This window comes from Mustelus asterias, chromosome 8, assembly GCF_964213995.1.
Source record: "Mustelus asterias chromosome 8, sMusAst1.hap1.1, whole genome shotgun sequence".
Lineage (NCBI taxonomy): Eukaryota > Metazoa > Chordata > Chondrichthyes > Carcharhiniformes > Triakidae > Mustelus > Mustelus asterias.
In genome coordinates this window covers 63,842,821-63,867,858 of record NC_135808.1, presented here as the reverse complement: position 1 = coordinate 63,867,858, position 25,038 = coordinate 63,842,821, and the positions used below count along the sequence as shown (strand labels likewise).

The 25,038-nt window shown below is 41.9% G+C and overlaps 1 protein-coding gene across 3 annotated transcripts in view; it reads right to left on the bottom strand.

Moving 5' to 3' along the window:
* LOC144497189 (ral guanine nucleotide dissociation stimulator-like 1) overlaps positions 1-25,038 on the bottom strand; it is a 199,094-nt gene that overhangs the window by 59,415 nt on the left and 114,641 nt on the right. For 2 of the 3 annotated variants that reach the window (XM_078218062.1, XM_078218060.1), the window contains exons 2-3: positions 12,105-12,218; positions 555-763 (exon numbers count right to left, since the gene is read on the bottom strand). In XM_078218062.1, the coding sequence (XP_078074188.1) occupies positions 555-763; positions 12,105-12,218 (323 nt within the window). Of the gene's footprint in view, positions 1-554; positions 764-12,104; positions 12,219-13,184; positions 13,599-25,038 lie in introns of those variants that run through there. The other variant, XM_078218061.1, reaches the window with a different exon arrangement.

The window sequence follows — 25,038 nt, the reverse complement described above, 5'->3', positions numbered from 1 at the left end:
CCTGTTGCAGGTAGCTATAACCTACAAACAACAAGTCTCAGCAATGGTAATAAACTTTTAATACAGGTGCCTGGTCATCATGGCAAACCGCTGACTGCACTTTCAAACTTTGTACGAATTGTACTTGATTGGCTCGAGAGCAAGATGGCTGTGGATGTGTGTTTTGTGGCTATGCTTTATTCAGTTCTATACCAAACCTCTAGATGCGGTGCCTCATTATGCTGAACGTGGTGCATCTATGAAATCCGTTGCCACAGAAGACCATGAAGGCCAGGTCATGAGTGTATTTAAAGTGGAGAATGATAGGTTCTGGATTGGTAAGGAGATCAAAGGAGAAACGTGGTTGAGAAAAATATATGCCATGATTGAAATGTGGGGCAGATTCGATGGACTGAATGGTCTAATTCTGCTCCCATATCTCATGGTCAGGATGATCAGTCCATGACCAGTGACTGTTGGTATTTCCGGAAGATGAGCTTCAGATTAACAACCTGACCAAAAAAATCCTTTCTGCCACTGCCATTAAACAAGAGATGCCACTTATTTGTTCTCACCTGTCCAGCAAGAGATCCAACACACGATCAGGAGAAGCAAAAGCTCTGTATGTTGAGAGGAATATGCTGATATAGGTGAAATCATTGTCACCAAAAGCTGTTAATAAATTTTCTACAAGCTTCTCTAAGGTCCCAGCCTTAATTGTACGGATTTTGCACGTTTCAAACTGACTGATGGTGAGACCTGGAGGCACCTCGTCTCCTTCCACCTGCAGGGTGCAAAGATAAAAAGCTCAGTGCAATGCAAAGATACAGCAACAAGAACATTCATTTCCATAGCATTTTACATGGTAGAGACATTCCAAGATGCCTCACAGAAGCATTATTAAATGAAATTGAGACCAAGTTGACAGATCCAAAAATTTGATCAGAAATATGCATTTTTAAAAGGAGTCTTTTAGCAATAGAGGCAAGGAAAACAGGAGTTTTAGGGAGGAATTCCAGAGTTTAAGGATTAGGCATTTGAAGGCATGGCCAATCACAGAATGAAACAAAAATCAGGGATAAACAATAGGAGTGCATGCATTGCAAGATTGGAGGTGGTTACAATGAAAGGGAGGCTGATTATGTTCAATCTTATTTGACGTTAACTGGTCATTTCATGTACTATGAAAACCATTTCATAAAAACATAGTTAAAGCCGAAACATTATGTACACATGACTAGTTCACTGATGACTGGAAGAGTTAGTGTACTGGAGCATGAAGAAATGCAGAGGGTAACCCCCAGAAGATGACAAAAGAGAAAGCTCCCCAATGGAGCCAAACAAGAATGTTCCAGGTTCCAATGCTGCCCAGTTGGAGCAGGACCAGGGGGTACCACAATTAAACTCGAGTCGGGAGGAGAAGAAAAAAGCCTCTGTTGGGCAAGTACATGATTGGACCTGCTGCGATGCCCCTGCACCCCCACCTAGTAAAATGGCCTGCTGGAACTCTATTTAAGCTCACACTTGTATGAGCTACCCATAGATATCTGGCTTGCTGTACCACATCCAGGAAGGGGAAATTTAAATTAAAACAAACTTTGCCATGATTTACAATCTCCAGAATCCTTTTAACTTATTACGTTTTCTTCATAAACCTCAAGGAAATTAGTTTGGAGGGGTGTGATTGAAGTGATGAGATGGAATGGAACAACAGGTCATCCAACTAACTAGCCACCTGGAAGTTTCAACATTAAATGTTCTTGGTTAGTTCAGCTCTCCATTGTCTATCAACTCTTCCTGGCTAGTTCTCAATTCAGCAATTAACAAAAATAGAACAATTCTAAATTTGAGATTTATTCTATATTTACTGTGCAGTCCAAGAGGAGCTAGTACTGAAAGCCCTTTGCGGTTGTTGTACATGCAGCGAGCAGTACTGCTAACTTTCCTCATGGTCAAAACCAACTTTAGCCAGAATTGCACCAATTTCTTCAATTAATAAATACTTTGCACCACCAGGTTAACCACAGACCAATTAGCCAATAGTCAGCACATGTTCATTTCTGTAATGTGCACTATTCTGTTGTAAATCAGTCTTGTACTTCATGGTGGACCTGCAATCAGTCACCGTCTCACCACTTGGGCCCCTCAGAAATGCAGGATCATACAACTTTTATTCCAATGAGCCACTTAGCTCCCAGCTGGTATTTATCCCACAAATGGATGTCAACTTGGAATGTCCTAATCCATCCTTCTTTAGCAAATGTGAATTCCCAGTGTCTGGTGAGTGCGCTGACAGCAATGGGCTTCCCAGACCTTTCTCCCGCCACTAAACGTGTTTATGCAGCTGCATACCTGGTTGAAATGGAGTTTCGACCCAGAACAGAAAATGCTGCAAACAGAGGACAATCAACATCTGTTAAGATGATGAATCCATACCCCAAGATATGACCATTCTTTCCCTGGGTGCTCCCAAGCCTGCTTGGGTCTATTACTGGCATTTGTTGTTTCCTGCACAGTCCAGAATCCTGACTGACAGAACACACCAGAGGGTAATATCGTAAAAACTGTACATGCTATTAGTATTTTGCTGCAAATGGAGCTGAAATAGGAAGCACTGGAAAAACTCAGCGGGTCTGGCAGCGTCTGAGAAGAGGGAGAAACACGTTTCTGAAGAGTCATATTGAGCTCAAACTTGTTTCCCTTTCCAAAGACACTGCCAGACATGCTGAGTTCTTTCGGCATTTTCTGTTAATATTAGCACAGCTATCAGATCAGTCGGTGAAAAAAATTCACGCGTGTGGGAAGTATAAATGATAAGTTCAAACAAAAAGGTAATGAAAGCTAAATTAATACTAAAGCACAAATTTGAAACTTGAAGTTATTTTTGGATACAGGGCAACATTATCAAGCCATAATCCTAAATAAACAAAAAACTTTCAGTATTAAATTCATTATCTGCCCACCCACTGGTTTACAATTTCTACTTCAATCCAGTCACCAGAAAAAAAAAACGACCAGCAAGGTCTTTGGCAGAAAACAGCTTCTAAAGCAGTCCAGCGAGTTTCCACAGGCATTGTGGAATTATATGTTCTACAGCCCCGGGCCACAGCACGCAACAGGAAGCGAGTCAGTCTGGCTTCAATCATGTCTGAATCCTCCACTACATTATCATAGGCCTCACATTTCCCAACAATATTGTTTTTAGAAAATCTAATTACTCTTGAAAGCAAGCTTGCCTTGGCTGGAAGCAAGGTTGAAATGCAAAACGTTTGCTGAGCTGACAGGAAATGTAAAAAAAAAGAGGGAGGGTGGATAAAAAAAGCAGCAAAGCTCCGATTTTACTTTATGCAAGGTCTCTTCCACATGCTGCCTAAGTGATTATTCAGTCAGGCCGTGTAGTGTGCAGAGATCAAGGACTGAACACAAAGGGCTTCAGGATCCCATAGCTATAATGGCAACAAGCATCCTGGTATTAAATTTGGTCTCCTTCACAGCAACAAGTGCCCAGCTGGAATAGGAATCATCTTTGATAATGGGGGTGGGGGGGGGGGGGGGGGGTGGTGGAATTTTACCTCTTTGGGCAGCCTGGTTTGAACTTTGATGTAAAGTTTGAACCTCTGAACTTTGCTAGCCAAGCTGTGTGTCTGCTTCTCAACTGTGCCAGAGTCATGAATCGCCTATAACCACAGGAAATGTATTTTCCAAGACTTGTTCCAAATCAACAGAAAACAAAGTTTACAAAGCATATTTCAATTAAATTTAGAGCACTGTTTAATCTTTGAACCATTCCAGTACAAATGAAGAGTCGAAAAGACAAATATTGCACCACTACACCACGGCTATTACTGTACAATTCTAGTCTACTTTTAAAATCGATCTTGAAAAACAGAATTCTAAGAGTGAGAGCTAACAGGAGAAAGCCACAGCTGGATTATGGAAAACAGATCAAGTGTCATGTCCAATCAATCAACTTTTCTCAATCTCCCCTGACCTTGGCAGGGGATGCATTTCACTCCAAGGAAGACAGGGTCTCCCATGTGTTGATCAAGTTTCAAAATTGACAGCTGGATCCAACTGCAGCTAACACACCAGTTTATTGCACTTTCCTGCCAACACAAAAAACAGCATTCTGCCACCAACATGTTGAAACCCAGCCAATTTGGAGGCTTCCTTTGTTGCAACTTCTAAAAAGCAACAGTGACAATGGTTTCAACAAAAGGCACAGCTAAAGTAGAAATCCCTGCCTTGCTGGGGAAGTTTGCTTGGTGCTTTGAGGGAATGAATAGTAAGCAGGATAAATATTAAGCTGTAAATTACATGACAAAACCAAAGACCAAGCTATGAGAAGCACTGTGCTATTGTGAGAAGAGTTTGCATGTTACCTCTCAATTATAGCTTATGCATTTCAGCTGGATAGTGCAAGTCTGTATGGGTGATTGCTGCTGCAGGCACATTTTTACTCCTTAAAACTTGCACATCTGTTTTACATTTCACGAATTGGATACGCAACAAATAATTCAGTGTGGCGGGAAGGGAGCGGTGAAAGAGAAGCGAAGTTATGGACTATTATACACGATTTCCAACAACAATTAGAACTCAGCCTTCCTAATAATGAGCGAATGCAAAGCATACATTCAAGAATTGCATTCTACAGTTGTATGCAGACTTTGAACTAGCATAAACCCAATATTTGTTATTCTGTCCCCGCAATGCATACCAGAGGGACATGGTTGGAAAATTCATCAAGTGCTGAACACAATTTTGCATCCTGCCCAAGTCACAGGCTATAATCTGAACTATTTAAAAGACAAATGCTCGACTTAAAGCACTTAGAAGCATTAATTCAAATCTAATGGAGAACTCACTTCATTTAACATATCTTTTCCTTCTGCTGATTGCTACCTTGTAAAACAAGTGACTACCTGCAGCATTGGGCTCCTGTTATCAATGCCCCTCCCCCTTAAGAAATTCTTCAAAAAGCTGTGGATGCACGAACAATTGCAGCTTCCAAGACAGATCAATTTTGTTAGGCAAGAGCATCAAGGGAATGAGATGGGAATCGAGATGCAGATCAGCCATGATTTAACTGAATTGCAGAGCAGGCAGGACAGAGACAGATGGGCTGAATGACAAGTCCGAGGTAAAAACTATTTCCTGTGGAATGGGACAAGTGCTTCCAGTAGAATTGTGATTGTGGTGGAAGAGAATGAGAATGGAGGGGGGAAAATAATTAATAAAAGCAAAATAACATTGAATCAAACATAACTTCAGTTGAGATATTTGAAGCTAAATCAACAACTTTATCCTCATTTCCAAACACAAAAATGGGACACAGGTTTTTCCATGTTTAGCTGATTTAGAGTTTTTAAAATCAGATAACGATCTAATGGTATAGATAAAGAGTAATTATTTTCTCTGGTGAGGGATTCTAAAATAAAATGAACTCACACAGGAATCAAGCGCAGAGAGATGATTCCTACATAAGGTAGCAGCAACCTGGAACACTCTACCCAAAACGTGGAACTGAAAATTTCCAAGACAGGAATTCCTGCCCATATTCTCATCATATGCAACCAGAGCAGTTTCCCCATCTGTCAAAATTAGGCAAAGGCATCAAGGGATAGGGAGCAATGGCTGGTGCAAAAGAATGATAACAACTGGCTGACAAAACTAGAGAACTTGTAGAGCCTGTCCCCGTTTGTTTTCCTACAAGGCATCTCTAAGCTCTTAGCCATTTCATCCAGGGAGTAGCTGAACCCTAAAGGCTAAAACAGCACCAAGTCTATTTGGACTAAGGGTAGGGCCGCAGCCATTGGCTTCTGTGCTTCGCAGATCAGAAGGAAGAGTGGGACTGTTTGCTATCCAGAACCCCTGGAAGGTCCATAGGTATGGAGGCTTTACCGCTCTGGGCAGACTGGCTTAAGCCATCACGATACAAAACAGCAACTATTAGCTTCACAAACTCATCCTGTGATAATGCTTAGTGAACCAGAGTCGAGAAGTGTGTTAACATCCAAATGTCGGAAGGCAAAAATCACGTGACTATAAACTTTAGAATTGGGTCATCCTTGGCTGAAATCACCCTTTACAGTCTCACCCTTGAGGGCTCACTCAAATCAAATGAGTACTCGAATAAACCTTTGATACCCATCCATCTGTGGAATCATATCCCAACAAGTGGCTTGGATGCAAGGAAAGAAACTGGTAAGCAGGAAAAAAAGGATAATCATGGCCAAGATTGTCCAGGCAGTTTAAAGTGGGGAAGGGGTGCAGGCTCTACTGACCTGTGCCAGAACAGGTCATTACTTAAATAATTGTTCTAGTATCGAGCAATTGGCCCAAGTTTCTGACACCAAGGTCAGTGTCAGAGCATTTTCAGAGAAGCGCAGGTAGTGCAGAAGTGCCCACTGGAAATTTAACTTCCCAGGCAAATACCACGCATATAGTCAGGCCAGGATTTTAGCAAGGTCCCAACGCACAATAACAGCTAACATCTCAACACTCACTGCTGCCGACATGGAAAATCTGGGTCAATACTTTTGTTCCATCCAATTTCAATTGCTGAGGTGCAACTTGATTAGCCCAGCAAACAAATTAATACCCAGCTGAGCTATTACACCGGGTTTTGGGATCGTCCGGATGAAGGAAAGCAGATGCAATGTGTCAGATCCTCAAGTCACAGGCTTGTCTACCAGAGTACTTATTGTTGCCACACAAAAGCAAGAGGTAAAATAAATGACTGTGTATTCAGATAAAGCAAAGGACCTGAAAAACAATTAAATTCAGGCGATTGGTATCTAAACCACTTCATAGATGATCCTTAGCTCCTCTCATGGGAGCAGACTTATCTTTCAGACACTGTCCAAAATGCTGCTGTCCCACTCCATCATGTGTTTTCCATTTCTCAAGCAGAAATACCAAGTGGTCTCATTTTAGAGTTTACCAAAGTAGAGAAAAAGGATGACAATAACAGCAGAAAAAAAGCCTCTATGATCCCATGGTGCTCGTGGAATAAAAGCAGTGTACAACTCTTTACTTTGGTTTTCAAAGTTGCCTGTATTACTACTTTGTTCAGATCTACATGTCAGAAGCATAAACACGTGTTCAACATTAAAACAGAAAAGCACACATTCAGGCAGCACAAGATAAAAATTCTGCAATAACAGTGGAAAAACACCCCAAGTGGGATTGACGTCACTGAGGATTGCAGCTGTAAAAGCAGAGGCCTCCACTGAAATAAGCAAAAAGTCACTGACTTGAGTCAAAATTTAGATATCATACTCCAGGGCCAGTTATTTCTTATTGGCTGCTGAGAGAACTGGGGTACAACTGGTCACGAGGGTCCCCGATGGTTCTGTCAAACAGATGACATTATTAAAATGTTTAAGGGGACATGATCAAGCTCAACTGTAATGCTGACTATGGTCAGACAGCTTATTGACAGTGACTGGCTAGGTTGCAACATGGTCCTGTAAACTATTGGACCTGATGGAGCCTGTGGAACAGACACTATCTTCCCACAAATTATACCAGCTAAGTGTGAGACTTTTATAGTGAGACCTTATTGCATTTCTTAAGAGGCAAACAAGACCAGCAACCAAGTTAACACTTGTACAAACAGCACAATTTAAGGCACAAATCGACTGGATGAGAGTGGCCTTCTGGACACTTTTACAATACAAGCCTGGTCTGTGGCCCTGGCTGGATTTCACCCCTGGTTGTTACAATACAAGCCATCTCCTCTCCAAGCTGTGAACAAATGTTCATTTGAATCTGTTAACATGCAACTAAATATCACTCCTTTTCCTCAAGTCTGCCACACTTAAAGGACACCAACCAAATGAAATAACTTTTGCAGGAGTGATCGTTAGGACACTACAATTAAAACAATTAGTGAGGAGTTAGCTGGAGGTGATGAATGTGTATGCTTTTCAGCCAAGCGTATCCCTAACTCCAAGTGTTCTTTAAAAAGTTAACTATTTGATTCATTTCTCAGATAAAACCAATCTAACCCAAGGTTCATTGGAGGGGCCTCCTCACTTCCACTATCAACCTGCTGGACATAGAATCTTATTTTCAATGGTGTTCATGTATATTCATCCTTCAACTGCCATTCTCCTGCATTAAATGCATTACTTCTGACCAATTTTAGGCTCAATTCATTGCAGAGACAGCAATTCAGTAAAATACTCAACATCCTTTCCGAACAGCAAATTTTGCCACAGGAAGACAGTTTGATGAATAGTGATTACCAAGATAACCCACAAATTAATAGTAAAATCAAAAAAAGAGAGGGACGATTGCTCAGTTAGCAAGTGTGACCTATAAAGGAGTAAATCCTAATCACAGCACTGCCTCGGGTTAGCCCATTATGGACTGAACCGACCAATTGTCATCTTGCTTATCCCAAGAATCATTGTGTAAAAGGATAGCTGCAATGTGGTTCAAAGTCAAGGTATTGCGCTCTCCCCAGCTATTTAAACAGGAGTCATTTGTGGCAACAGTCACAAACCAAGTTATCAACCACAGATCCTAACAAGGGGTTGTTTACAAATAACATGCACTACTGAATTTTTAATCAAAATGACAACCATGGTGATTACATGGCTATTCTCTTGTAAACTTAAGCAAATTATGAAAATAAGGGGGCCATAATTAATTTACATACACAGAATCAACAGCATAGACAAGCCATTTGGTCCAAATGGTCTACGCTGGTGTTAACACTCAAAGTCAGCTTCTTCCTACCTTACTGCATTTCATCCCATCAGTACATCTTTCCATCCCTTTCTCCCTGATGCACACTTAGCTTTCTTTTAAATATTTATGTAAACATTTGGCATATTTAAGAGGAACTGCTACACCTCGGAGTTAAACTTTCCAGCTATGAATTACTGTACCATTATATGACAGCTTGACACACAAGTATGTTTCAAGAACAGAAAAAACAGATTGCCTTTACAGGCTCGAGACCTTAGACACTGTTGTCACATTTTATGTTCAGCAAAAATGCAAAGAAAGAAATGCAAAGAAAATACATTAAGGGAAACAGTTGTTACTATTTTGCCATTACATGCAATTGGAAATGAGCTATGCTACTGGCTACCATCGCCTAATTACAACCCAAAGAAACAGAGTCCAAGGTCAGGAATTGTCACTTCTTTACTAAGTAGGGAATAAATAAATGGACTGACTATGCAAGAGTGACACATGGGGAAGGCCCAAATGGTGCACATGGTATATTTGAAGGAAAGGAAAAATAGCTTATATCCCTTGTACCCTGCTGGAGGCCTCAGCTGCCAGCTCCTAGCTAATGGGAGCCGTGTTGCTTCTTTTTAGGAAGGGCAGCTACATCTGGTTTCATTCAGGAACTTGACAGGCCAGTTGCCACTCTTTGCCCTGGGACTAAGGACCTTGGGAGTAGAAGAAGTCCCATTCAGAGAAGTGTTGTCCAGAACAGCAGCCTCACAGGACAGGCAGTGGATGCTGCTGGTAGGATATCCTCCCAAAGTCCAGTTCTGCTGATGGATCACATCGTCTGAACTTTCTCCTTTGAGTACAAAGGACCGGAAAATATTACAGGAAACGAGTGAGATTGTTGCATGTATGTATTTATTTACAAAATCCATTGCTATTCCCCCTTGCAACAACACAATATTGATTATGTTTAGACCTGGAAGCAAAATCATACATTGTTCAGAGATGGCAAGGAACAACTTGCTGCCTAGCATCCCGCATAGCTTTGTTCCCACTTGCCTGAGCTACTGATTCTGCTCCTTACACGCACACAATGAGAATTTGACAGTGAAGCTACCAACACATTTGCTGTCAACGACTTGGCAAATTTCCTATTGCTGAATCCTTGACAATTTTAAACAAGAGATTACCTATACCTGTTCTATCCCTTTATTGCAATTTGTACTGCTATTTCAGCAAATAATGAAACAGAGCCGTGTCGCTCAGCATTCTGGGCTAGGCAAGGATATTCAAAGTTATAGAATCAAGGTAGATAGAGGTTAGATAGATGAACTATGAGCTGTCTAAAAAGAGCCTACTCCTGTTGCTATTCAATTCCTATTTCACATTAGCTAGTGACAACAAGCATCACACACCCTGCTATTAAATCACTTTCAAAAGTAAAATCAAAATCAATACACCACTTCTCAAAGAAGCACTAATAAGCAGCATCTCCTTACATATCTATCCAGAGCAACTTGGTGTTCTCAGACTTTGGCTCAAAATCGACCAGAATAAAAAAAGTTTTAGGTAAGGGGGCTCTTGAAACCAAAAGGGTGGTCAGTGGAATAACAGAGGGATTTGGGAGAAGACATTAGAGTGAAACCTAGACAGTGGTGTGCTTGCCAATAGTCAACAAGGGGACAAAAGAGGATAGTGTCAGAGAAAACGCATGTGCTGGAAGTGTTCAAGACCATGGCAAAAAGTTTAAAATGTGACATCTACTGTGTAAATCATTGATAATGCAGAGATAGGTGAGTGGGACTTGGTGAGACAGCATTCAAGTATCAAAGTTTGAGGAGGATGGGAGAACTGAAGATTTTTGACTGGTTAAGTCTGGAGGAGAAAACAACATGGGTTAGGTAGGCAATTATGATGCCAAGTATGGAATTAAATGGAACTCCAAGATTGTCAATGATTAAGACAAAGTCACTACCCCAAAGAAGTTCAGAGTTGGGGATAAAGTGACAAGACCTGGTGACTGTGGATTCAGTCTTCTCAATGTTAAGCTGGGATATATTACACGACCTGGAGGACTACACATCAGGCAAGCAGTCAGACAGAACTCAGTGGAGGACTAGAGACAATGGTGATTAACAGTCTAACATGGAAAAAGAAACTGTAATTGAAGAGGACGTTCCGGTCAACGGTGTCAAAGGGTTAAAGATGGGTCAAGAAACAAACTGTGGCAGGGAGAACGAGTGCAATGTCACAGCAGTGTAGAAGCATCACCCATTTTAAGTACATTCTAACACATGCATTTGAGTGAGTCAAATTAGAGGATGTTCCCCAATTGCGCAGCTATTTTCATTTTAACAGGCATTCAGAGTTTATTGCTAGGCATCTCCCTTTGTGACTGTCCTGCTTGCCACCTCCCATCCTGACTTTCCCCATGTGCCTTGACACTTGCAGCTCATTTTGCTCCCTTGCTTTCGCCATCCAGGTCCCAAGCCCTAGCTCACAGCAGCAGAGGGAAGCATTGAACAGGAGAATCAGGAGTGGCAGTGAGCCGAATGTGGGAAGCAGCAAGGAGGTCAACTGAATTGTATTGAGAGTCAAGAGTTGAGGATCTTTGAGCCAGTTAGGTTCAAGGCAGCCAATAGGCTCTTGAATGTACATATTCCAGGTCAGGAACATAACCCACCCTTATTACACGTTTTCTTTTGGGGGGTGGGGGATGTGAAGAGAGGAGGCGGGAATGATGGCAGTGTCAATGTTATTGGATTACTAATCCAGAGGCCCAGACTAATGCTCTAATGAACATGGGTTCCAATCCCATCCACAATTGCAATCAGCCATCAAATGTGCAAGCTACTTGTGGGGGGAAAACCCCTCATGGAACACCAGAGTTATCAGTTTCAGGTCAAACTAGGGAGGTAACAAAAAAAAAAGTATTTTCTTGGTAAAAAAGGGTGAGCATCTCTAGTCCCTGTAAATGCTCAAGTAGTTTTTCCACAGCGGTACAGGAATATTTCATGCACGCCCATAGAATCACTTGGCCGAGCACAAGCACTCACTGGATATACCTGAAGGTTGCTTTAGAAGATTAACTAGGAAAGCACATGGCGAAACATGACCAAGTACTGGGAACAACCAGATTAATCTAGATGAAGCACATTTGCCAAAGATTTAATTTCAACAAATTTAATTGCTAACATTTGATACTATATCGCTTCATTTTTGTTTCCCCTTCCTTAGTGCTTGATCAGCTATTAACCTCGATACACAGGATTTTAGATAAATGTATTCCTGATATAATGAATGGACAATTTCCATCCAACCTTTTGAGCATGTAACAAAGCCAGAGTTTAACCCTGATATAAGCATTTACATGTACACACGTTGTAAAAAAAGAGGAAAGGTAGAAGGGTAGATTAAGCTGTACTCACCCCCAGCCATCTTGCACCCTTGCTGGCCGCTTGTTGTATTTGGACTTTCTTCAAGGTCACATTATAAACAGCCCCTTCTTCTATCTCTTCGCCCCAGTCTTGAATTGGATTGTGCTGTGGAAAAATCAAACCGAAAATAGAGTAAATCCCTCTGGAGAAGCTACTGAAATTTTGCATCCAGAATGCAGACAGTATTATATCTAATTATAGACTCCTGTAGAGTGGAGGAAACTTTGTCTACTTCACATATTGCTCTCAAAATGACATTAAAATATTCGCAACAATGCTCACGGGACTTCCTGAGCACTTTAGCTAGACTTTCCAACATTAATTAAATTGACAAGAAATGCAAATTACCCCCGTTTCAAAGTCTATACTAAAAATCATTCACACACTTGCCATTCCCCATTGTGCTGATATTTTCCTGACATCCACATTGCAGAATGCCTTCACACAGTATAATAGGGGTTTAAAAAGCAGCTTCCAATTTCAGTACAACTCTGCAGTTTCTAAACTAATAATCACAATATTGTGTTAATTTTGCCCATTGATTCATGAACATTGTACACAGTGCAATGTACAACTTGCAAATGAGGAAAAAAAACCCTCTCTATACCTCTCCCCACTCGTGCCCCAGCATTTTCCCAGCAATATCCTGGGAAAATCTGGGGCACCAATCTTAATGTAATTTTGGTACCAAACAGATGATACCGAAACAGCAGCATTTCACTGAGCGAACATGTTGCAAATCCTTTGCTTTAGTTTCCCCTTTGGCCATAATCAAATTAAGCCTAATTGATGTTGGCACAGTCGGAATCAATTAAAAAATGAAACCCACACTTTAGCAAGGATCCCACGGGATCACAATGGATTTTTACACAAGCTCAAGCATGAAAAGACCTTGTGGAATATCAAATCGCATTTATGTTTACTAGGCAGCAGAAAAGGACAACATAATATGTTTCAGACACTGCATTACAAGACCAATATATTCAGTGACAAGGAAAAACTAACTATAAGAGCTTTGGCTCTGGTCCTCAGATCCATTTAAAGGGAACACAGAAACATAGCCAACTGTACCATTTTATACTTCCAAGGTAACCACATTCGTTTTTTTCTCTTCATGACGACTACTCCAGAGATCCTTGAGCACTTTGAACTGAAGTTTTAGAAATCCTGTCACATACTCCACTGAGTTCCAAAGCTAAGCAGCACAGTAATAAGTCCATTTCTGGCACAGAGTTCAGCTGCAACTCCTCCCAGTGTGTGTGTGTGTGACGCAACAATTTCCTGTTTGGATCCCTGGACTTAAACCTTTACTTCCAATGTCTCTTTCCCTCCCTCCCCCCAAAAAAAGATTCCAGCCGCAGTCCTGGCCGCACAATAGCCCATCTCCTTCTCAGGCTCTGTCTGCACAAAACTGCAGCAGCAGCAAGATTGGACCCCCTACTCATGAACCAGGTGCTGAAAAGAGAAAAAGACAGTTTTGTCTGTGTTAGAACAAAGTGAGGAGTGGCGAAGGGAGGCGGGTTTTCAAGCAACATGATCGGCCTGTATGGGCTTGTATGAATAATTAAAATCAGGCCAACTCAATTGAGACATCTGCACTGCACAACCTGGTTGTCTATTAACAAATAACATCGACAGACAAGTACAATATACACTTTCAGTAACTAAGTGCAAAACACTCAAAACAATGAAATGCAAACTCTGTTTGCAACCCCTTTCTTTCTGCACACTTGCATGAACTAAAAGTGTCATTGATAAGATGCCAACAGTTCAAACAGGATTCAAATCAGGAACACAAAGATATGGACAAGTCCTTTTGGATTACATTAGATTTCCCCTCATTTCTCCCCCTACCCACCATGACAATAAGTTTAAAAACACTAAAGATCAACATTTGCACAATATACAAAAGAGTCATATTAGTAAAAGTTTCACAGCAGGATAAATATTTACAAGTGGTATACAAAAAAACGCCGTTCAGCTGCCAAGTACTTGCATGCAACCTTCCCCATTACTACAGCAGAAACACCAAACCAGCGTTAGGGCAGGGGATGTGAGGACTATGGAGCCAAACAATATGACTGCACTTTGTAATGGAGATGGCAATAATCAATTAAGTGCTCTCATTTTTTGACACATCTCCTGGTAGGCTCATCCCAATCAAGAGGAGGTTTCTGTGACTAGATTTTGCACATTTATAAGCCAATAAATGCTAAAAGATAGCCTGTCACATACAACTCCAGTACTTGCTGAGCCATCAGTTACTTCAAAACAAAAATTCTGGTGATGGAATTAAATCTGGCTGTTGTCCAAAAATATTCTCCCTACCTTCAGTACAAATGTTAATATTTAAACCCGCAGTACTTTTTAATGTTAAATCACAAATTCCCTATAAGGATTAGAAGCCCATAAAAAGATAACCGTATAAACTCAACTCCATTGGTAAGGTCAGACCCTTTCCTTGCACTCAGACTCTTTTGTAAATCTCCCAAGCAGCATATCATCACCATACAATGCTCTGTTCCCATGGAAACACCAGATAATCGGTATGTGTGTAAAAGCACCAAGAGACATTGAGATGCACAGCCTTCTCTCGGGTATAGAAGGCAAGACAGATGCCGAGATAGACATTTGATAAATTGTCACCACTGCTTTGAGGATCTTGTTTATCTCTTCTCTCGAGCACAGGCCCCAGTGAAATAAAAAGGAGCACAAAGCTCCACATGTTTCTAGAGCCACTAATTTGGCTCAGAGTACCAAAATGTTATAACTAAAACAAGAACCTGAAGTGAATGCATCTGTACTCACCAGCAACTACATGCAAACTTTTGTTTCACACTATCCTCAAGGACATATAATTTTGGTACAGCCACAGACAGTTGTTCAGTATTTGGAAGTTAAAACAAATACTGTTCTGCAAACACCAGCTTCCAAGTGCTGACTGAGGCGGACCTTAAATGTATGCTTACTTGCCATAATTGAATAATTACTTCAATTCTCAAGCACATTTCAGTTACACAGGTGAATAATTTGATTTGAAAACTGAGATTAAGACTACTAGAAAATGCAATATAAAATTTCAGTCTTGTAACCTGTCTTGTAGGCTAACCAATTTAGCCTGGCTAACCAGATGCAAAATTTCACCATCCTCAAAAAAGAATGCTGCAATGAATTGATCAAACCCATCAGCTGGCAAAAGACAATTGTCCTTTTTAAAAAAAAATTTGCTGCTTGTAAATGAAATTTTGCATTCAAAAATAAACTTCCTGAATGTGATAAGTTTCTCAAATCTGTGCCTGTGTTTCCTGTAAATCTATGTTAGAACCTCTACAATCAGATTTCCGGTGTTGTAACAGTACTGAGATTACCCCTAAAGTCTTAAGTTACTGCAGTCACATAGATGTAAACCATCATCCTCATTTTTCCTCCAGATCTCTGCAGCCTTGACACAGTTGACCATACACCCCTCCAAAGCCTTATGGCTGAAGTCACTCACCTGAACAGTCTCACCTATCCAGTCATAGCCAGAAAAATCTCAATGGCAAGAATGTTTTGCATGGTAGAGAGTTTCTGCCATCTGGAGTCAGACAAGGAACACGCTCCTGCCAACTCTACCTGCCCCACAGTTATTTCATGCTTGAATGTGTGTTAATTGGTAACAGGTAGGACTTGTGCCCATCACTTGGAAGGAAGGCCCACTTTAGAAAGCTGGCAGATCTCTAGATCCTGCAGCGGACTGAAGAGGAAGTGCATGACGATGACTAGTCTAAGTCTCAGGACTGGATGGAAAGGTTTTCAGGGTCAAAAGAGCAGCACCAAACCAATTTAGAAGGGGGCTTCTGATGGAGGTGCCCCATCCTCCTCATCCTTCCCACCAAAGGCCTAAGCCCAATTTATCAGGCTCCCCCAACACCCAAGAAATTAAGGCTGGACAGGAAACAGGCCTCATGGGGCAAGAGAGGGTGATCCAGCTGAGGCCTTGTTTGTACTTTTACTCGAGATCGGGATGGGCAGGAAGCCAGTTCCTTCTATTTTGTGACCCACCAATCGGGAACATGAAATTCAGACCAATATCTTCTATTCCAGCTCTTGCACCATTATCCCTGAAGTTTTCCAAAGATCTATACATGGCCCCCTCCTATTTCTCACCTACACTTAAGCACATCATAATCAGGATCGTGTAGGTTTACAACACCTAATTTTACCTCTTCATCACCACTTTCCTCACTGTCCATTCCTCAGCTTGTTTATCTCAGTATCAAATTTCAGATGAACTGCAGCCAATCAGCAAGACCAAAACCATTTTCTTTGAATCCCTATAAACTACCCCCTTACTATTGCTTCCTCTCCCTCTTCGCCTCTGGCTGAACCAGTAATTTGCATCCTATTTGGATTTCAAAGGGAGCTTCTGAATCATAGCCCCTTGATCAGGAATATTTTGATTTGATTTATTGTCACATGTATTAGTATACAGTGAAAAGTATTGTTTATGCACTATACAGAGCATACTGTAGGGAAGGAAAGGAGAGGGTGCACAATGTAGTATTATAGTCATAGCTAGGGTGTAAAGATCAACTTGGCACAAGGTAGGTCCATTCAAAAGTCTGATGGTAGCACGGAAGGAGCTGTTCGAGTCGGTTGGTACATAACCTCAGACTTTTGTATCTTTTCCCCGACGGAAATAATGTCTACATCCGCAACATCTCAAACCTGGATGGCACACTGGGCAGTGACTAATGCTCTAAATTAAGACGATCAAATCTTATGCCCTCACCGCTTGCCATCTTTCTCCTCCTCCAGCCCTACAACCTTTCAGGAATTCTGCATTTCTTTAGCCATCCACTTACACATCCTCCAATTCCTTTGGCCATCATTGGCAGCATGCCATCAGCCTTTCAAGCCTGAAAATGTAACACTCTCCCGTTTCACCATACTCAAGGCCACTTTGACTAAGCTTTCAGTTACCTACCCAAAATCAGTGGTTCAGTGTCGATTTATTTCTGAACGGCCTCAGGACATTTTCTAATGTTTAAAAAGGTGCTATATGATGCGCGATTAATCCACTCGGGAGGCTAGATCGTACCCGGGAATAAAGGCTTTTATTCGCAACAAGAATAGAGCATACTGCTTAACAATACTATCCCAGACTAAGGGCCACTAGGAAGTAGCAGTGACCTTTATACTCCTATAGGAAGGCGGAGCCAAACGGAGTGTACCACAGAACAATGCTAACAGGTGGAACACCCCAACCCTAACCCCAACAGTAACAAGAGTAACATATATACAAGTACCCATAGTGGTAACCATCTATGGTTCACCACACTATAGAAAAATGAAAGTGGTTACCTAACATGGAAGCCCATCATTATGTGCTATAGCTTTATACAATTACCATTTACAATTGGTATATTAGACACAGTAGACAAAGCCCACAAGTGCACAACCCATTTAATTAACTCACTTTTTTCTTGTAAGCAGTAGCTAAGGGGTATGTAGCTTGAAAAAAGATACACTTGAATATGTTACTCTGTCCTCACCACAAGGTTTCCTCAAACAGTACACTGTGGCTATTTCTGGTCTTCAAATGGCTTAAACCATGGCCCTGATGTCTCAATGTTGCTGTTGTCCCAACTCTCTGATGTAGAAAGGTAACAAAAAGGTAGGGAATGCTCTTCCAACTGTTGGAGTTTGTAATATCAGGATAGTCATAATATCTGATCTCAATGAATAGCAGATCCCTGACCCAAAAATATTCAAGTAGATACTCCAATTTGAAAAATGAAACTCCCAATTTAATTGCTTCATTTATGAAGTGTTATGAACATAACTAGTCATCAATCCATTAGAGTTCAACAATTGACAAATTTAAGAATCAGCCAATCAATCATAGCTGTCATATTTGAGGCCCAAACGTTAAAACATTTCAAATGCAGAACCAAAGTTTATGGTACAGATGCTGGCAATGGGAAACAGCAGAAAATGCTGGAAATATACTCGGGTCAAGCAGCATCTGTGGAGAGAGAAACCAAGTTAGCATTTCAGGTTGAAACAAAGTTCTGATGAAAGTCATTGTGACCTGTTAATTCTGTTTCGTGCTTCAGATACTGCCAAAACCCGAATACTTCCAGCATTTAAAAAATATAGTACAGGAGATACTTGTGCAGCCAGAATGATCCAACACTAATCCCCAGGCTTTGCCCCCACTCCCCCATGTTTTTGATACAAAGATTTATTTTTACTCTCAAATGTAGTGATCACTCCCTCTGAGCAGAACACCAGCTTATTCTCCAACACAGCCTCAATTCATCTCTCACTAACCTCGAAGGGATTAATTAACAAAATCTTTTACTATCCCTTCCCTATAGTAATTTATCCCTCATTAAATAAAAATTACATCTTCATGTTACAAAAGGCCGATGATTGATTCTAATTCCGATTCAAATCTCCTAACTGAATCTTTATAGATGGGATGGGATGTACCCCAGGTTACTGTGGGAGACGAGGGAAGAGATTGCAGAGCCTCTGGCGATGATCTTTGCATAGTCGATGGAGACGGGAGGAGAGGTGCCGGAGGATTGCAGATGTGGTTCCTATTTTCAAGAAGGGGAATAGGGATAGCCCAGGAAATTACCAACCGGTGAGTCTAACCTCAGTGGTTGGTAAGCTGATGGAGAAGATCCTGAGGGACAGGACTTGAGCATTTAGAGAGGTTTAGTATGCTCAAGAATACTCAGCATGGCTTTGTCAAAGGCAGGTCGTGCCTTACGAGCCTGGTGGAGTTCTTCGAAAATGTGACTAAACACATTGACGAAGGGAAAGCAGTAGATGTGGTTTATATGGATTTTAGCAAGGCGTTCGATAAGGTCCCCCATGCAAGACTTCCAGAAAAAGAGAGAGGGCATGGGATCCAAGGTGCTGCTGCCCTGTGGACCCAGAACTGGCTTGCCCAAAGGAGGCAGTGAGTGTGTATATATTGGGTCTTTTTCTAAATGGAGGTCGGTCACCAGTGGTGTGCCCCAGGGATCTGTTCTGGGACCCTTACTGTTTGTCATTTCATAAATGACCTGGGTGAGGAAGTGGAGGGATGGGTTGGTAAGTTTGCCGACGACACGAAGGTTGGTGGGGTTATGGATAGTCTGGAGGGATGTCAGAAGTTACAGAGGGACATAGATAGGATGCAAGACTGAGCGGACAAGTGGCAGATGGACTTCAACCCAGATAAATGCGTAGTGGTCCATTTTGGCAGGTCAAATGGGATGAAGGAGTACAATATAAAGGGAAAGACTCTCAGTACTGTAGAGGATCAGAAGGACCTTGGGGTCCGGGTCCACAGGACTCAGAAAACGGCCCTGCAGGTGGAGGTGGTGGTTAAGGCAGTGTATGGTGTGCTGGCCTTCATCAATCGAGGGATTGAGTTTAGGAGTCCGGGGATAATGATGCAGCTAAATAAGACCCTCGTCTGACCCCACTTGGAGTACTGTGCTCAGTTCTGGTCGCCTCATTACAGGAAAGATGTGGAAATGATTGAAAGGGTGCAGAGGAGATTTACAAGGATGTTGCCTGGACTGAGTGGAATGCCTTATGAGGATAGGCTGAGGGAGCTGAGTCTTTTCTCCTTGGAGAGACGTAGGAAGAGATGAGACCTAATAGGGGTGTACAAGATGTTGAGAGGTATAGATCAGGTAGATTCTCTGAGGTTTTTTCCCAGGGGTGAAATGGCTGCTACGAGAGGACACAGGTTTAAGGTGCTGGGGAGTGGGTACAGGGGAAATGTTAGGGGGACGTTTGTCAGACAGAGGGTGGTGGGCGAGTGGAATCGGCTGCCGTCAGTGGTGGTGGAGGCAAACTCAATAGGGTCTTTTAAGAGACTCCTGGATGAGTACATGGGACTTAATAGGATGGAGGGTTATAGGTAGGTCTAGAAGGTAGGGATATGTTCGGCACAACTTGTGGGGCAGAAGGGCCTGTTTGTGCTGTAGTTTTTCTATGTTTCTATGAAATTAAGTGTTTCTCAAACGGTACAGACTCCACAAAGAGGTCAGTTTCACAGCAACTCATCCTCATCCAAGGCTCTTGTACCCAACCACCTGGAGGAGTTTCAAAAAAAAAGACACTGCAGTTCTCACAAAAGTGGAAAACACCCATTTTTTGGCCACTCCCACACAAATCAGTTTTCAGGAGAAACAGGCAAAACAAAATAGAGACAGGAAGGCCACAAACTGGTAAAGCTTTTTTAAAAAATGAATCATCTGGCTGTAAAACTGCACACTTTCAGACGGTGGTTAATCAACTTGCCATTTCAGGAACCAGGTCAATGAATCACTACTTCGATCCAGGTTAATTTATTTCAAGAGGGAAAAAAATATTGCCGACAACCTTCAGAAACATTTAGAGCAAAGCTTCCATTTAAAATGACTGACTGCTTTTTTGGGGGGTGGGAGAGAGAGAGAGAGAAAGAAAGGCACAGAATCAGCTCAGTATCGTGCAAAAGAACAAAGAACATTGCAGCACTGGAACAGGCCCTGCGGCCCTCCAAGCCTGCACTGACCTCCTGCCCGACTGAACTAAAACCCCCTACCCTTCTTAGGGCCATATGCCTTATTCCCAACAAAGTGGAGAATTTGGGAATTCCTACTATATTCCATGATGTCCCAGAAACAGTAACTTCTGCAGCATCTGTGAAAAATTTTTTACTTCCAACTATGCCACCTAAACCATTACTCTTCCCACATTATAGTGAAATGATTTATTTGATATCATATTGGTTCCAAAGCAACGACTAGCAACCATCAAAAATATATGGTTGCAGTATTTAGATCCTTCGGGTGGAGCCCAAAATCACTTAGAAATTATTGAATTATAGGATGTTATTGTTGATTCTGTGGTGAGCAAGGTCTGACAGTGATTAAACACTACAAATGAAACAAAAGTTTGCATTTGTATATCATGTCTTTCATCAACGTGAGGAATCCCAAAAGCAGTTTCCAGTCAATTAGTTACTTCAAAAGTGTGTAATCACAGTTGTAAATGCAGGAAAAACAAGAGCACAATTTTGCAAACATGATTTCACAAGCAATGACGTACTGACCAGATCATTTAGATATGTTGGTTGAAGGATAAACATTGACCAATAGGTCACGGTATAGCTCCCATTTTGAAGATTTATTGGAGCTTCAAAAAAGGTCAACTTCTACGCAGAGTAGAAAATGTGAACTCAGTGTAGGAGGACCCATTTGTGTTCACAAGTCGCCACATGTGGGCTACTCTGCGCATCTTAAACCCCGATGTGGAGATGCTGGCGTTGGACTGGGGTGAACACAGTAAGAAGTCTCACAACACCAGGTTACAGTCCAACAGGTTTATTTGGTAGCAAACGCCACTAGCTTTCGGAGCGTTGCTCCTTTGTCAGTTGAGTGGGAGATCTGTTCACAAACAGGGCATATAAAGGCACAAACTCAATTTACAGAATAATGATTGGAATGAGAGTCATTGTAGCTAATCAAGTCTTAAAGGTACAGACAATGTGTGAGTGGAGAGAGCATTAAGCACATGTTAAAGAGATGTGTATTGTCTCCAGACAGGATGGTTAGTGAGATTTTGCAAGTCCAGGCAAGTCATGTGGGTTACAGATAGTGTGACATGAACCCAAGATCCCGGTTGAGGCCGTCATCATGTGTGCAGAACTTGGCTATCAGTCTCTGCGTTGTCGTGTCGTGAAGGCCACCTTGGAGAACGCTTACCCGAAGATCAGAGGCCGAATGTCCATGACCGCTGAAGTGTTCCCCAACAGGAGAACAGTCTTGCCTGGTGATTGTTGAGCGGTGTTCATTCATCTGTTGTCGTAGCGTCTGCATGGTTTCTCCAATGTACCATGCCTTGGGACATCCTTTCCTGTAGCGTATCAGGTAGACAACGTTGGCAGAGTTGCAAGTGTATGTACTGTGTACCTGGTGGATGGTGTTCTCACGTGAGATGATGGTTGCTGCGGACAATGGTCTGTTTGAAGGCAAGTAGTGGAGGTGTGGGGGATGACCTTGGCGAGATGTTAGTCTTCAATGACATGAAGGCTCCGGAGATGTCGTAGCTTCTCCGCTCCGGGGAAGTACTGGACGACGAAGGATACTCTGTCCACCGTGTCCCGTGTTTGTCTTGAGGTCAGTGCAGTTTATCGCTGTGGCACATCGGAACTGTCGATTCATGAGTCGAGCACCATATCCTGTTCTTATGAGGGCATCTTTCAGCGTCTGGAGGTGTCTGTTGCGATCCTCCTCATCCAAGCAGATCCTGTGTAGGGCATGTCTGCAGGGGATGGCTTCTTTAACGTGTTTAGGGTGGAAGCTGGAGAAGGAGCATTGTGAGGTTATCCGTGGGCTTGCGGTACAGTGAAGTGCTGAGGTGACCATCCTTAATGGAGATGAGTGTGTCCAAGAATGCAACCGATTCCGGAGAGTAGTCCATGGTGAGTCTGATGGTGGGATGGAACTGGTTGATGTCATCATATAGTTGTTTCAGTGATTATTCACCATGAGTCCAAAAGGAAGAAAATGTCAGATGTATCTAGTGTATAGCATTGGTTGAAGGTCCTGTGCGGTGAAGAAGTCTTGTTTGAACCTGTGCATGAAGATGTTGGCATATTGAGGTGCAAATTTGGTCCCCATGGCTGTTCCATGTGTCTGGATGAAAAACTGGTTGTTGAAGGTGAAGACATTGTGGTCCAGGATGAAGCGGATGAGTTGTAAAATTGCATCTGGAAACTGACAGTTGTTGGCATTGAGTACTGAGGCCGTTGCAGCAATGCCATCATTGTGGGGGATGCTGGTCTAGAGTGCCGAGACATCCATTGTGACGAGGAGTGCTCCTGGTTCAACTGCTCCATGTGTGCTGAGTTTCTGTAGGAAGTCCCAAGTGTCGCAGCAAAAGCTGGGAGTTCTTTGTACAATGGATTTCAGGATGCCCTCGACAGAGCTAGAGAAGTTCTCGCACAGGGTCCCATTGCCCGATATGATGGGACGGCCAGGTGTTTGCTTTGTGTGTCTTCAGGAGGCAGTAGAGATCTCCAACGCGGCAAGTACGTGGGATGAGAGTATGGAGGGTGCTCTGAAGGTCCGGATCAAAGGTCTTGATCAGTCTGTTGAGTTGATGGCTGTGTTCTTTGGTCGGATCTGCGGGTAACTGTCTGTAGTGTTCCTTGTTGTCCAGTTGTCGGTACACTTCTTTGCAGTAATCCATTCTGTTCAGTCTGGATCATCATTGCCATTCTGTTCATCTTAAACCCCAGCATATCTTCCTGGCAACAGGCCTGTATCACCCAATTGATCACATACCAACAAAAGGGAGAGTATAACCCTTAACACGCAACTCAGCCAAAAGTTTCAGGCCCACTCCTAACGAGGGTTATAGCCTAAACACAAGTTGAACTCCATTTTTCAACTCAAATGCAAGTGCCAAGTATAGGCCCAAACATGCATTTTGGCAAACAAATTGGTTAGTTTATGCCATGATCTACTGTAACTGCTCCACTAGATCCTGAACGTTGGAATTTCCCCCCCCCACCTTCTTTCAAGATATTACTTAAAACGGACCTCTTTCACCAAGCTTTCGACCATCGATTAGAATACTGCTTTATGGGGCATGGTGCCCAACCTTGCATCTGCAAAGCAGCTTACGATATTTTACTCTACTAAAGGCACTATACAAGTGGTTGTTGCTTTGAAATATTATGCAATCTTTAACATGGAGTTAAATCTTTGCAAAAATAAACATCCACAATTCTGGGTTTAGATTTTGGAATTTGGATGTGGTGGTGGATAAAGCCAACTAGTTGTCAAATTCGTTGTGCTATCTGCGTACAAGTGGGAAATAATCATCATTAAACAATTCCAAAGATGCTGATTGCAGAATTTATCATCCAGTGAAACCATCTATTACAGGTGCCCAATATTCAGTGCCAACATAAAAGAGCTGGAAAGAAAGATTGCTTGAAATATCTAGCCAGGGAATTGTCGATGCAAAGCACGCCCACTCTTGGGTTTAAAACCAGTTGCTTTCAAATTCTTATGCATGTGCCTGAGACTTGCACAACTGGATTTGAAAATTTGAAATTTGAAAATTGACAACATTATCTTCTGTAGGGATTGTATTTTCAGACAGTTATTTTTAAGGACTAAACTGGAACACTGTGACAAATTGTACAAGCAGACTGAATGAACCTGGTTCTAGGAAGCTAACGCCCAAATATCGACAAGTTAAAAGGGAGTGTTGTGCAATAGAACTTGGCGTCATTTCAGCTTTAAAACTTACTCCATAATCGACTCCCAAAACCTTTTGATCTATCTTGGTTATCAAAGCTTGCATTCCAACTCCAATAATCATTGGATGGACCATGCATTTTAATGGTTTTCAAGTCTTTGGCCCTTAAGCTAGTTTGTTTTTCTCTTTTCAATTTTTAAAAATCTGATAATTTAAGTAGAAGTCACACATTGTCCCTCTGTTTAAAAATTGTTGATTTCTATCAAAATTGCTCACTAGATTGTTTTTATCAACTATTACTCAAACCTTATTTGCCTCAATTGTTCCACCAAGAATAGACATTTCATTTCTACAGCAATTCATGCAGTCTTCATGGGTCTAAAAATTAAGAAAATTACTCCACGACTGACTGCAAAAGAGACATCATAAATGAGTTTGAGTAAGACATTCATTAAATTTTCAAATCCAGTTGTGCAAGTCTCAGGCACATGCATAAGAATTTGAAAGCAACTGGTTTTAAACCCAAGAGTGGGAATGCTTTGCATTGACAATTCCCTGGCTAGATATTTCAAGCAATCTTTCTTTCCAGCTCTTTTGTGTTGGCACTGAATATTGGGCACCTGTAATAGATGGTTTCACTGGATGATAAATTCTGCAATCAGCATCTTTGGAATTG